The sequence below is a fragment of the Macaca mulatta genome, chromosome 14 (genome assembly GCF_049350105.2).
Source record: "Macaca mulatta isolate MMU2019108-1 chromosome 14, T2T-MMU8v2.0, whole genome shotgun sequence".
In the NCBI taxonomy this organism is placed as follows: Eukaryota; Metazoa; Chordata; class Mammalia; order Primates; family Cercopithecidae; genus Macaca; species Macaca mulatta.
In genome coordinates this window covers 125,833,443-125,848,475 of record NC_133419.1, presented here as the reverse complement: position 1 = coordinate 125,848,475, position 15,033 = coordinate 125,833,443, and the positions used below count along the sequence as shown (strand labels likewise).

Here is a 15,033-nt window from a genome sequence, read left to right as displayed (position 1 = left end):
AATCATGAAATCTTGTAATCCCAGCACTTTGGGAGGCCGAGACGGGCGGATCATGAGGTCAGGAGATCGAGACCATCCTGGCTAACACAGTGAAACCCCATCTCAGGAGACTGAGGCAGGAGAATGGCGTAAACCCAGGAGGCGGAGCTTGCAGTGAGCTGAGAGCCGGCCACTGCACTCCAGCCTGGGTGACAGAGCAAGACTCTGTCTCCAAAAAAAAAAAAAAAAAAAAAAAAAAGATATCCCTCGTGGGCTGAGGATGGAAACGGGAAGGCAGAAGCCTTTGAGGGAGGTGGAGTATGGTGGACATGAGGGACCGGATTCCGAGCTTCCGCTGCCGTCGGGGAAGCTGCCAGGAGAGGGCAGTGCAGAGCTTCCTTCCCTTCTCTCCCTAGCTCTGCCTTACAACTGGCCACACACAAGGTGAGTGTGCCGAACTTGGCTCTTCCTCCCCAGACGGAGCAGCTGAGCTCACGCAGGACGCACATCTACCTTGTCCCCTTCCCTGGGTAGTCAGGTGTATACTGAGGCCTCCAAATTTTGTCTGGCCTCGGGTCCCATGAAAAGAGCAAAGGATTGCCACAGCAACCACAGAAAGAGAATTGTGCACCAGGGTTACGGTAGGTAATAAGATTTACTGAAAACGTCTCGGCCACATTCAGTACTGGTTTGGTGGATACATCAGAAGGAGGTTGCATAACATTAGGCAGGTGGAGGGGCTGGGAGGAAGAGATGTGGGCACCTGTGTGCCAGTGTGCCCGTGCTGGGGGACACCTGTCCAGGTGGTGAGTGGAATGGGTGTGTGTGTGTGTGTGTGTGTGTGTGAACAAGAGAAACGAACCAGAAAAGGAAATGCATTTTATCCCACTGCACATTGCAAAAGTCTCACACCAAAAAAGCTAGACTTTCCTCTATGTATGGCATCAAAAGGGAGTAAAAAATGATTGGATCACCCAGATTATAAATACGGTTATTTGTTTCTCAAAAATCCCTATTAAAACATTAAATATCAGCTCTTTTGGGGGAGAAATACATTCATTTCAGGGAGACCTCGGAAGAGTGACCATCCTTTTGCTCTACCCCAAGCAGGTGGGGGAGGGGAAGCCCCAGAGGGGAAGCCCCGCGGGTCCCCTCCAGTTGAGCCAGGTCGCCACTCACATCCTGCCACTCACATTAGCCAGGAGATGGCTAATGCACAATAATGTGAGTGGCACATCCTGCCACTCACATTAGCCAGGAGATGGCTAATGCACAATTTACAAATGAAACTGCACGTCCATTAAATTAAACCCAATGGAAAACACACATGTGACCAGTCCTGTCATTCACAGCCATGGGGTGAGAGGGAACAGGAGGAGAGGGTGCCAACCAAGGGGGTCTGGAAGGTGGGTGGGAGGGTATGTGTTAGGGTGGACAGTGGAGAGCCTCCTCCTCCTTCCAGGGGCCCCAGTTCCTCCAGGGCTGTGGACAGCAGGGTTAGAACAGCAGGGTGTGTGGGGTGGGCACCCCCGCAGGCTCTTGGGTGCCATTCTCTGGGCCCTCCCCCACATTTTGGATATTGGTGGGAAGGGGGATGTAGCACCTTCTCCAACCCCTGGCTTCCCACTGGACTAGATGCCTTCCAATGTTTCTTCTGCCTTCCCTGAAGGACAGAATGAAGAAAGGAAGCTGGAGGCTGATGGAGCCAGCCTGGGAGCAGAGGGATGGCCGTGGCGACCCGCTGGGTGGAAAGATTCCCAGATAACCTGTTTTCACCTTCTCTGAAGGTCTATGGAGGGTTTGGAGCACTGAGGGTGGGAGCATCTAGGGTAAAACACCATTGTCCTATTGTTACAGGAGCTGAGTTCTGTGACCACCTAGGGACAGCTGTGGCCTCAAAGTCACCTTGATATGGCTCCTAGCCCAGGGTCTGCCATCTCCTTGGCTCTTGGAGTCAACCCAGAAGGGACTCCTCTTAACCTCCCACAGGTTGAGCCCACCAGCTTACAATTTGTTTCCGGGAGAGAGTGAAGGGGACTGTGCCTCCCATCCCTCTCCCCCATGTCCATGGTTGCTGTGCACACAGACAGGGCCTTGGAGGGATGAGCTGGAGCCCGGTGGATTCTATCCCATTCTGATCTGCAAGATGTGATGCCTCAGGCCCTCCCACTCCTCTGGCCACTGGTTATGCTTTGGGGCTCCCTCCTGCCCTTGAATGTCTGTCAAAGGAGCTGAGAACCTTCTGGGGATGAAACTCAGTCCCCCTTTGTCTCTCCCCTTCCTTCTAAGTCTGCCCCCGGAGCAAAGGCCCACTCTGTGAACAGCACCAATCTGCCTCACAGTGCAGGGCTTGTAAACGACTCAAGTCCTTCCATGGGTGGGGGCCATGGGTGCCATCTGTCCTCAGGGATTTGGTGAGTCCAGATCTCACTGCTGTCTTTCCATACAGGCTGCTCGACTGGCCCCGCCAAACAGAGTCCTTGGCAGTTCCGGGGAAGTGGGACTGGGGTCCTCGTTGAAGCTCGGTGGTTGGGAAGGAACAGGTGTCTCCTCTGCCTTTCTTCAAGCTACTGATTTGGGGAAGCTAGGGCCCAACTCCCTCGGTGCTTCCTGCCCACGTCCCCTTCCCCCCCACCCTGAAGGCCTCCCGGCGACACTCCTCTCCTGCTCGATGATCAGTGCCATCTGGGCTGCCCGACTACTCCAGGGAGTCACTGTGTTCCAAGCCCAGGTCGCTGACATTCGTCGTCTGCAGCTCGTCGACCTCCTCCTCCAGCTCCTCCTCCTCCTCCTCTTCCATCTCATCCTCATCCTCTTCTTCTGTCCCATCCAATGAGTCATCATGTGCAGCCATCATAGCCTGCTGCATGGCCATGGTGGCATTGTCTGAGGACAGGGACTGCAGGTTGTCCAGGTTGATGGAACCTGCATGAGAGAAAGCAAGGGTCAGGACGAGGCAGGGGCTGCCGGTCAGGGCCAGCACCTCTGTGTTGGACAGGGTGTAATGGACTGGCTCATAGAGCAGTGAACTTCTCCTTTCTAGGGCTGCCCAAGTCTGAGCTGGACAATGCCCTGGTATGAAGTCTCCCATCCATTCACTTGTCAGCTACTTCCTGCCCCATCTCAGGAAGCAGCACTCCCAGCCACCATTCACTGAGCATTTACTTTATGTGTTGACCACTTTTGACTTTCTAACAATTCTGTAAGGTAGGTATTATTATCCCCATTCTAAAGAGGAGGAAACAGGGTCTCAGACAGTTAAGTCATTAGCTCAAGATGACATTGTCAGTGATGACAGAGTTGGGATTCTCTCCCAGGTTGGTCTAGTCCCCTAAATCTTTTTTTTTCCCCATCATAACCCATAAGATGATGGCTTAGCACAAAGGAACCTGTGTGCAACCGTACGCATACACGTGTGCATGAGGTTATGTGTGCACACACACACACCTACACCCCACTCCCCATGCAGAGCTATCTTCATGTGCCAAGCTATAAAATGTCTGGCTCATTGAATTATTCATTGTGTACTAGGCGACTGGCAATTAGAAAAGTGTATATGGAGGGTGTGATGGAGAGGCTGGGAAAACAGCTCTTCCTAGCCTGTTCCCAAGCCAGCTGCCTGCCTTGGTATTTATAGATGGCCCTGGCTCCTGAGGAGCTGCGCAGATACTGACTGGTGCTAAGGAACTCAGATGGGTGCGGACATGGGGGGCTCTGCTGAGCAGTCACTGACTTGCGTGACCACCAGCTGCCACTTGTCTTTATGAGAGTGCATCTGGTCTGTTAAATTATGTTCAAAAACAGCCCCTTCTTTAGGGCTTTGGGGAGGGATAATTGCTGTGACAGAGCAGCGATGGGAGCCCAGGTAAGGAGACAGCCCTTGAATCTTTGCACAGCTTGACCTAAAGAAGCTCCAGAAGCACCCCCAGGCCTTGTCCAGGGTACGCTCAGCCCCAGTTCTTACCATCGGGGTTTGTCCCTGGGGCACCGCCCTGCTGCTGCAGCACCCCTGCAGCGATGGAGTTGGGCCAGAATCTTTGGGTGGGCCGGTGTTGAGACTTGATCTTCTTGGCTTTGGGAGCAGGGTCTGGGTTGCTGGCATCAAGCATGGGCTGCAGGATGCGCCTCCGGGCATTGATGAACCTGCCCAGAGGTAAAGTGGAGACCTGGTGAGTCACCGCCTGCATTGCCTTGGGGTGGGGGTAGGGAGGGTGAAGCTGCCTTCAGACTCCATTTCACAGAGCAGATCGGGGTTCCCGTCCCGGATGTAAAAGCCCAGCAGGGAGAAGGGCCCTGGGTACTGAGAACTTCATGAAATCTCCTGGGGCTTGGAAACTGCAAAGTCGTATGGGAAGAATGCATGGGGGGCCAGAAATCCTTGTTCAAGACCTTCCAGGATGAACAGGGGAGGAGAGCATGGTAGTCATAGGCACTAACCTCTGACTTCTCTCCAGAGGGCCGAGGGCTTGGATCAGGGCCCTCAACTCGGGTCTACTTCCATCCGGCCAGACCGCACTCTCTGAGCTCCCCATGACAGCCCAGCCAGGCACAGAGGCTGGGAACGCTGACATCCCTGTGGGGTCAGAATGGCTACTCTTCCTCCCTCTCCCCACTCCCAGCTTTGCAGCACGTTTCAGTTTCAGTTCACATGGGGGTGGGGTAGACCGGATGAGCACTGGCCTCCAGCACACGGGTGCGGGCAATCCTGTCTCTCTCTGCAGTGCAGGTGGGCTGGGGGCTTCGGTGGGCGTGGGTTTTCTATTCCTCAAGGAGCTTCCAGGGATGTGCCTGACACCATGTCCCAGCAGAGGGCGCTGAGAAGCTGCAGATGAAGCCACAGGTGCCAGTGTTGATTCTTGCTTTCTGCTTCTAGCCCAAATGGCGGGACTGGCATGGTAGCTGGGCTGAGATTGAGGCAGATCCTGGCATTGGAGTCTCTTTTCTTTGCTACGCATTCCCCTGCCCAGAAGGTGCCCCCTGGATATGGCAGCCTGTGTGCAGATGGTGTAAACTCACCAGTTATTTACTTGCAGGAGGGTGAGGTTGGTCTGGGCTGCGATCTGCCTCTTTTCGTCCTCCGTGGGGTAGGGGTGCTGAAACGAGAGGCGGAGGCTAGTGAGGGCTGGGCACATGCTGGTCTGGCCCCGCCGAGAGACTGTGCCCATGCCATGGACACTATCCTGAGCCAGGCAGCCTGAGTGGTTTGGGAACCAAAATTGGGGAAGTGTCACGTTTGCTCCCCACAGAGAATGGACCTAGGGCTTGGAGGAAGGCTGCCCCATGCCTGAGACTCCACATCCCAGACTGGCCAGCCCGTAACTGAGCCCACACAATGGGGAACCAGGGAGGTTTCCCAAGACCAGGATGGTTCAGTACTGACAGCTTCCAAGGCACATCCTTCTCACTTGATCCTCACTGCTGCCCCCAGCAGGCATTGTCAGTGTTAGGGTTTCCAGTGGCCTCAAACGTCCATAGAAGGTGATAAGCGGGGTGAATGGATCAATCTAAGTTAACTGATATTTACTGAATATCTACTATGTGCCCAGATTTATGCTAGGCATTGCTAGGAGACAGAAGGGAAATATAATAAGTACTACTTGTATAGTGCTTTATAACCTGTAAAATGCTTTCATGCATTTTATTCATGAAAAAAATCATAATTTTATTTAATAAAGCACATCATTAAAACTCTGAAAGGTAGGCAGGTTAGGCATTGTTATTCCCACTTTGCAGATGAAGAGACGGAATGACTCCTCCAGTGTCCCCCAGATGGTAGCACCAGCTCAGATCTTCTGATTTGGGTCCAGTCTTTCTTCCATTGCTTTGCGATGCCACTTTACAGGACTGAGTGGAGATGAGAAAGAGAGCGGGGCAGGTGTCTCTCCCAGTCCCCCGCATGCTGTAGCCCGTGCACTGACTACGCGTCTGTCTCCCTCTCTCAGACTGTGATTCATGAGGGCACCAGGATACTGAATATATCCCCAGTGCCTTCCACATACAAATGACATACAAATGCCTGCTGAGTGAAGGAAAGCAAAAACAGAGCACTCGATGCTGTGGTTTGGGTGATGAGCACTGTAGAGGCTAAGAAGGAGGAGAGAAATAGGTGCTGGCCAGAGCGGTGGGGAAGACAGAACAGGTCACATTAAAGGATGAAAAGGCTCTCGGTGTCAGTGGGAAGAGGGCCCTGACCCCATCAGGAGGGAGGCCACATGATGGCTGAGTCTATGCATTCCTAGGACTTGTTCAGGCCACAGCCCAGTGCCTGGCACCCAGCAGGCGTGCAATTAAGGTGTGGCGAACATCTGAATAAGGCACAGTTTTGTCCTGGAAGCTAGAGGAGGTTTGGGGGCTCTTATGGCAGAAGATCAAGCCATCCAGCATCCTCAGGCTAAAATCATTCCTTTTGATTGGAGCGGTATTAGAAAGTGGTGCTTGAGGTGTCTAGGGTCCCCGAGATGGGAGGTCTCACAATCTGGCTCTATTATGACTAGCTATGAAATCTCAGGTGTATCACTTAACTATACATCATCAAGTCATCTAACAAATAAGTGAAATTACACTTGCAAAACGCTCAATAAAAGGTACCAATACTGTTATTATCAGTGTTGGAAGGTGCTTAAAACTTTCTGAGGAAAAGGTTGCGATCAGCAGCCTTGGCGGTACTCTCATTACCGGTGGAAAAGGAGAGCAGCCTCTTCCCTGCCTCAGCATCCCCCAAATGAAGTGATCAGGACCATGTGTTGCTTTAATGCAAACCTCTGACCCTGACCACCCTGCCAAGGCAGCTGGGACTTGGGATTCATACAATATGAAGATTCTAACAAGAAAGAAGGCACATCAGCCTTACAGGAGGCAATTTTATTCGAATTGGGAAGGAGCAGAGGGAGGACAGGAGGAGGGAGTGCAGACGGCCCCAGGGGGCAGGGGGGTAGGGACTCTGAGAACTCTGACACCTTGTGGGGTCAAGCCCTAGTGCCTGGCTCCAACCTCTCTATTTGTGGGAAAGAGCCAAGCAACCTCCTTTTCCATAGCCAGCTGGTCTGTAGACAAAATGCAGCAAAAATATGGTGACTTTTTGGCCTTCCCGGGCCCGAGGGCCTTTCATGCCTCCATGCCCTCACAAGTGCTGGCCCTCGTATGGAGCGCGCTTCCTCCTGCCTGTCCTCCCGTGCCTTTCTGAGCGTCTGTGAGGGCCTGCCACAGATCACAGCCTCTGCGAGGCCCTTCCCGACTCCCTGGGGCAAAGCTGGTCATGGTGGCCTCTGAATGATTGCTTTTCACCCACTAGACAGCAAGATATGTGTCCCCCACTAGGCCATGAGCTTCTCTCAGGCAGGGACCTCATCTTATTAGACATTGTTTATTCCCAGTGTGCAGACTAGGCACAGTTTGCAGACAGGCAAAGAGGCCAATGTTGGATTGTGTAGGGAACTGAGGAATGAACTAGCACAATAAGGAGATGCAAACTGTTTTCTTGGGCAGAGCTAGCGGCCGTCCTGGCTGTGCCGGTTCACCAGCCCACAAATGCAGGGCATCTGCTGCATCCTGGGTGCCGGCAAGCAAAAGGTATCCGAAGTTAAGAGCCCACAGACTAGACGGAAAGGATAAAAGGAGGAAAAAGCCTCTCAATTAATGGGAAGTCCGTGCTAAGCACCCGTTTGGTGACAAAAGAAGAAAGTCCTTAGGGAAGGGGATTTCAGCTGGACTTCGAAGAATGGCAAAGCCATTCTAGTAGAGGAGAGGATGATGTTCCAGGCAGGAGCCTTGCACTAGGACTTGACTTATGTTTAAGCCAGTAGGATGAAAAGTTCTTCTACTGTTAACGGCCTCCAGAGAAGGAAATCCTCCAGCCTTCCTTGGAAGAATAATGTTTGCTGTCTCTAAGGAGGCTTCTGTTGCTGGGCCCCCATTCGGAGTGGATGTCACAAATACACAGATTAACATGCTCCAGTCTGATGGGGAGCTATGAGAAGAAAGTGCCACCCAAAACCGGCTGGTCGCTCTCTTACGTACGAGGATATAAAGCCCCTAACCGCTCCCTGGTGCAGGTCGTCACCGCCTGTCCCTCCTGGAACCGGTATCCCAGGACACACGCGGGGGACCACGGGGTAAGTAGCAGCATTTAGCAGCTTTGGGGACAGGTGTGTCGGCCAGAACATTCCTGGCACCACATCTGAGTGGTCATGGGAGCAGTCCAGCTTGTACACACCTCAGACCACATGATTCCTGAGGACAGAGTCAAAATAGTCCTGGCCCCTGGACAGACCACGATTGGGTCAGTGCTATTTTTAGCACAACTGGCCAGGCTTGGGGCCAAGGACGGGAAGAAGAATCAAATGAGATCACGGCAAACCATCAAGCCACAGTGGTTGCTCTCTGCTCATTACTGGAGGGAACTCCCTGGAGTTGGAAGAGAAGGGCCCAGACAGTAGCTCTCTGGAAGTAGACAATCCTTCCTTGAAAAAGAAGGATATACAGCTCATGAAAAGCAAGGGGAAAAAAAGAAAAAGAGGTACAGAACAGACTAGAAGATGACAGAGCCTTCTCAGGGACAGCTGGAGCCTCACACGACTGGGCAGTGCTGCCAGGGAGTAAAGGACCTTCAGAGATGGGATCGAGTCCTGACTCCCCCTTAACACTGTGTGACCCTGGCACACGCAAGTGACCTTTGTTTGTTTTATGTCTTCCATCCTTAGATGGGAATAGCAAAACAGTGCCTACCTCTTGGACATGGGGATGATTTGAGACAGTGCAGGGTAAGCCTGTGTGCTCCATTGACTCGCTCTGTGCGATGCACTAAAGCCTCCAGGCATCATCTAGTTGAATAGTCAAGGATTCTAGAGAAGGGAATTATGGTATTTACACCAAGTAGGTGTCTCACGGCACTGTAGTTGCCACCAGGAAGTTCCTCTGAAACCTGACCTCAACTCTTTCCCATCTCTCTCTGATACCTCCCTACACAGCCCCATAACGCAACTCTCATCTGGACTAAACTGACGCTAAAAGCATCTTTCAATTGAAAGAGTGAGTTCTGCCCAGACATGGTTCAGAAGGAAGCTAAGCCAGTGCTGGTTCACAGGTCCCTGGACATTTCTTTCACACACGGCCCATTGGCAATTGTCCTTCCACCTCCTAGCCATGCAGATCTCACCACGAGGTGGGCCAGGTCACCAAGGGACATAGCAGATGGGAAGCCGCAGTCTGTCAGTGTCAACAGACACTGGTGGAGCGGGGCTTGGAGCCTGATTCAGACCAGTGAGCCTCCATTAGGTTTCCTGCCATCAGCAGCACAGCACCAGAGGCCACCACACGCTTTTCCCCTTCCTCTCCCTCTTGACGGCTGTGGGGCCACAGGCTGCTGCCAGTCACCACTCTGGGGTGGTTCCACTCTAGAAAGGCCAGAGACCCAGAGGAAGGCAGCCAAGATGGTGGGGAGCCCTAAAATGCCCACATTCCATCACATCTAAGAGGCCATCGATGGTGGGATGCACCCAATTTCAGAAATGTTAAAATGGGGGGGAAAAAGCCTTTTAGAATAAAGAGAAGCACAATAAGTCACCGAAGAAACTTCTCTTTCTGTAGTCATTGTCCTTGTTCAGGCTTTCCATTCTTTCATTTTTGTTCTCATTTTTATCCCTGCTCCCCTTAAAACCTTGAATGCTCAGAAAAGTACAAAGAAAAGCAAACCCCATGTAACCACTCCCGGTCAAAAAATAGGATACTACCAGCACCCCACAAACCCCCTTCTGTCCCTCCCAAACGCTTCTCCAAAGATCTCCTGACTTTTACAGTAACCACTTTCTTGCTTTTCTTTACAGTTTTACTATGTGTTACATCCTAAACATGATGGCCTAGTTGACATCAGGTTTTTGAACCTGATGTAAATGGAATCATTCATCCACGCTGGTTCTGTTTTACTGTAATTGTTCATTTTAATCGCTGTGTAGTGTTCCACTGTGAAAATACACTGCTGTCCCATTCTTTACCTTCCTGCAATCTCAAAACTCTTCTCTTTCCCTCCGGTTTCTGTGTCAGTCTATCCTTCACAATGCCAGCAAGATGGGTCCTTCTTAACCTCCCCCAATCCCCATCCCTGCTTAAGTGAAGCCCTCTTGGATGCCCCTTCTATGAGCTCTGAGCGCTTGCCCTGTCTAGGATTCTTCCTACTACAAGGGTGATCTGTGTAGTTAAACTACCTGTCATCCCAAGGGGCAGGCTGCAAGTGTTTTGAGAAAAGGAACCATGTCTTTCTTTTCAACCTGACTTCACTGGCACCAAGGAAATACGTGTGGCAGGTAGTAAGTGTTCAGTACGTATCTGTTGAATGAACAAACATGGGGTCTTTGGAGTAACTGATGCTTCTCACCATTTCCTGTGGGCATCTGTGGGTTAGAGGGGAGTGGGGAAAACATCAGTGATTGGGGCCCCCCAGGAGCTCCACCTAGAAGCAGGTTGCTCTACTTACTAATAATGCTGCTTTTTCAATTATTGTTGAACGTATATTTGGAGAGGATGTGGAAGAGAAAAAGGGGGTACTTAAGAGTCCATTAAGGCACACTGGTCACCTCTCTAAAGAAGACTTGGAGGCAGTACTGTTAGAAGTAGGTGAGAACATGGACTCTGGAGTCGGACTGCCCGGGTTTGAATCCTTGTGTTGTCTCTAACCAGCGTGAGACCTTAGGCAAATTACTTGGTTTCTTCTTCTGTAACATGGGAGAGATAATTCCACCTGCTTCAAGGTTGTTATAAGAATTAAATGAGTATATGTGCATATATGTATGTATATATATGTATATAGGTGTGTGTGTGTGTAACTAAACTGATCAGTACCAGTAAATGACTTAATACGTGAAAGCTATTTAGAACAGTGCTTAGCATACTCTGTGAGTGTTTGCTAAATAAATAACAAATAAAATAAACCTGTGACTTGATGCATGCGGCTGTGTCTCTGAAGAAGCCACAGGTTGTTTCCTGGCAGATGGCAGGAGCCTCCCAGCAGCCCCTTCTGTGAGCGTACAAATACTCTCATTTCTTCAAATGGGTTTGTTTTTTTTTTTTTTTTTTTTTTCTGCCTGCCCCAACCCCTGCGTACTATGATGGAGACATTTTATCCTAACCTGGGTCTTAAGCTTCTTGGGGAATGCTGTGAGGCTGTAAATCTCCTGCAGCCATTTCTCAGGTGGACTCTCTTAGAGCTGCAGGCCCTCTGGAGTGTCCCGGGGCTCAGTGCAACCCAGGGGTCTCCTGCACACCTTCCCTTTTCAGCTCCTCCATCCAACCCTGCAGCTGACTTGCCTGTTGTCGACAAGGCTCAGTCTTGGATGGAGAAGCGTCAATCTTCCTCCTTCCCTGGGGAGTCACTGCCAGCGGGGCACACACCCTGGGACAGCGCTACACCAGGGGATGCCTCTGACAGCCAGCCATCACTCCTGGGGAGTTGGAGGGCAGCTTCTCTCTAGACCCCTACAGTGCAGGATGGGTAGGGAAAACCCTCACACCACAGGCAGGAGTCTGAGGGACATTTCTCTGGGACAAAGAGAGAAATGTAACCAAGAACCCAGCTGGCCTGACCTCCTGCCTCCTGGTAGCCTTACACTAAAGGCCTTCAGGCACAGATGCCTGAGCAGCATCTGGAATGAAAACAGTCATGGCTGGGGTAAGGGGCCGCATTGTTCCCAAGCTTCAAGATGAGAATAAGGGGTGAAGAGGATTTGATGACAACAACCTGGAGCGAGGGCTCACTCCCTTTGGCCAATAAGAATCATAGTGGCATTGATGATTATCTAAGAGATAATTGTCATCCAAAATGACCCCTCCTTTTTCTCTTCCTACCCAATCCTGAATCCTAGCCATCTTCACAAGACCCAGCCCAAATGCCAGCTTCTCCAACCAAACCCTGTTAACCAACATCTCAATATTACACAGAGCTCTCAGGGTCCCTGTGTCCAGCTTCTCCCACAGGGCAGGAGCCCCTTTCAGCCAGCATACCCCAATAAGGTATAAGTGTGCAGACAGCGGTGTCCTCAGCCTGGGTGTGGCTTGCAGAGTCTGCAGCAGCAAGAGCTCCCTGGCTGGTCTCCAGGTGTAAGCAGCCTAGTGGGTTTGCTATCATTTTCTATGCATGCTGACATAAAAAGTGTCAGACAGTGGCCTGCAAGGCCACCATCGCTCAGTGCATAGCCCTTTGCTCTGATGGGTAGGAAGGCCTTTCTGTTGAACTCATGGCCACCCGCCAGGCGCTGTGTTTTCTAACTTATTATCAGTCCTATTCATCACAGGTAGCATTTCTATCTCCATTTTATAAAGAGGAAAGCAAGATCAGAGAAGTTCATTAACCTGTTCCAGATCGCACAGTAAGTAAAATTAGAGCTTGGACCAACTTCAAGCCTATCTGCTTCCAAAGTCCTTGCTCCGTGTGCTACCCCACGCTGCCATAAAGGAACAGGCTGCCCAAGCCTTCTTTTCTGCAGAAAAATATGCCCAGACCCCTCAGCCGCTCCTCACGTGATATGCTTCCTGTTAATGTCTGTCACTGGAACAAACATCTCCCCATCCTGCCTGCCCCCTCTGAACATGATGTCAAAGAACCTTTTGCAACCTGATTCTACGGCCTGGACCCACTCTTCTGGCTCTTGAGCCCCTCAAGTGTCCGTGCTTGTATAATAGCACTTGATTACGTCATGGGTTGACCTCTCCTGGCTTACGTGTATCATTTATTTCCCCAGTTATATGATCAACCCCCTTAGTGCTGAAATCATGTCTCATACCTGAAATTTGGGTGTTTGTGAAGAGTTACATTATTTGGAACCTAGATCATGTTTTTTTTTCATAGACAGAAGTTATTCTAAAAACAGGCAGTTTTCCTGGCTAGTCCTAAAAGCCACTTTGGTGAAAGGTCTGTGTTCAAATGGGGAGGGGTCCATGGGCTTCAGGAAGGACAGGCAGGAAACTGATCTCTGCTTTCAGGGTCAGAACCCGACTGGGGAAGACTCCATGATTGATGCATGTGAACCTTCAGCGTCTCCTTTTTGTGCCCTATTGACACGATGCCACAGTTCCTTTTCTCACAAGCCCCTGGGTTCTGTGTCACCCTATAGTCAGCATGCTGAATCTCAGGCCTCTGGCCCCCCTGACTTCAGGGTCAAATGCCCTGAAACTATGTTCACAATGATCTAAATAAGCTTTCATCAGATTCTCAAAAGATAGAGAGGCTTAGAGAGGTTGAGAGCAATTGCTAGAAACTTCTCCTCTGGCACCCCATTCTGGCTTGGCTCCTCAAAATGCTGTTAGAAAGTGTTTTAACCTTCATCTTCTACCACCAACAAGCACTGGCATTCCTCCTTTTTTTTTTTTTTTTTTTTTTTTTTTTTTAAGATGGAGTCTTGCTCTGTCACCCAGGCCGGAATACAGTTGTGCGATCTCAGCTCACTGCAAGCTCCACCTCCCAGGTTCAAGCCATTCTCCTGCCTCAGCCTCCTGAGTAGCTGGGACTACAGGCATCCAACACCACGCCCAGCTAATTTTTTGTATTTTTAGTAGAGATGGGGTTTCACCATGTTAGCCAGGATGGTCTTGATTTCCTGACCTCGTGATCTGCCTGCCTTGGCCTCCCAAAATGCTGGGATTACAGGCATGAGCCACCGTGCCTGGCCCCCATTCTTTTTTTCTTTTTTTAAATAAAAAACTCAGCTTTTTGGGGGGGAAATGTGGCGGGGAACAGCGTCTTACTCTGTTGTCCAGGCTGGAGTGCACTGGCACAATCAGGGCTCACTACAGCCTTGACCTTCTGGGCTCAAATGATCCTCTTACCTCAGGCCCACGAATAGCTGGGACTACACGTGCCCACCACCATGCCTGTCTAGTTTTTTGTATTTTTGGTAGAGATGGGGTTTTGCCATGTTGCCCAGGCTGGTCTCGAACTCTTAGACTCAGGCTATCCACCCACCTCAGCCTCCCAAAGTGCTGGCATGATTACAGGTGTGAGCCACTGTACCCGGCCCTCTTTTTTTTTTTTCTTTTTTAAACAGAAGAGGTCTCGCTATGTTGCTCAGGCTGGTCTCGAACTCTTAGGCTCAAGTGATCCTCCTGCCTTGGCCTCCCAAAGTGCTGGGATTACCACTGTGCCTGGCCCCATTCTTCCCATGAAGCTGATCTTAGCTGAGTAGGAATAGAAAAGCAAGCTTTTGAACTAATTCATACTAAGCTGTGAATCAATGATGGCCTCACAGGCTTTCATAGTCGTTGCTTTTTACAGGGATTGGATAGTTTAAAATGGGTCTCTAATAGTGGAATTTCATTAAAAAAATTAATCCTTCATATGTATGCAAGTGGAATTTCAGACAGTATGAGGAAGTTAAAGGAAAAAGTAGCAGACAAGATATTTTGGAACAAGAACGGGCCAGTCTCCCTAAGCCATTTTCTTGTTTTTTCAGGGGTTCTTGCTGTCCTCCACAGGTTCCCCAAAAGTTCTGCAGCTTCTTTCAGCATTTTCCAAGCCAAAGCCAATTATGGGAACTCCCAAGGTGAGACTGGAGGCATTTGTACCAGTAGCGGTGCCCGTATGGGGACAAAGAACCTTCATGCCCAGCTGCTTATTCTATTCTCACAACAACCTATGAGCTGGATATTGTGGCTCCTGTCTTATAGCAGAGGAAACAGACGCTTAACAAGGTCAAGCTCACCCCAGCTTGACAAGCTCAGTAGAGGGGGTGGTGAAACTCAACCCAGGTCCTGCTGCAGGTACCACGTCCTTTCCACAGGCTGTGTGGTTTCTAAGAAACACTGCCATTCCTATGTCAGGCGTGTGGATGGGTCCTGTAGATGGGCCTTTGACAGGGATACAGCTAGGTACAGTCAACCCCCAGTATCCGTGGCGGACTGTTTCCAGCACCGCTGGTGAATACCAAATTCATGGATGCTCAAGTCCCTGATACAACATGGTGTAGTATTTGCATATAACCTACAAACATCCTCCCGTATGCTTTAAAACATTTCCGGATTACTTACAATAACTAATACAATGTAAATGCTACATAAATAGTTGTTATACTG

General features: G+C 50.5%; 1 protein-coding gene across 3 annotated transcripts in view; it reads right to left on the bottom strand.

Annotated features, from left to right (window-relative positions):
• Positions 1-615: 615 nt before the first annotated feature.
• The window catches only part of PKNOX2 (PBX/knotted 1 homeobox 2), a 269,178-nt gene continuing 254,760 nt past the window's right edge, over positions 616-15,033 (bottom strand). For 2 of the 3 annotated variants that reach the window (XM_015116040.3, XM_077964597.1), the window contains 3 exons: positions 4,996-5,072; positions 3,944-4,122; positions 616-2,904 (listed from right to left, as the gene is read on the bottom strand). In XM_015116040.3, coding sequence (XP_014971526.1) covers positions 2,678-2,904; positions 3,944-4,122; positions 4,996-5,072 — 483 coding nt within the window. In that variant the 3' untranslated portion in view covers positions 616-2,677. Of the gene's footprint in view, positions 2,905-3,943; positions 4,123-4,416; positions 4,884-4,995; positions 5,073-15,033 lie in introns of all 3 variants that reach the window. The other variant, XR_013404364.1, reaches the window with a different exon arrangement.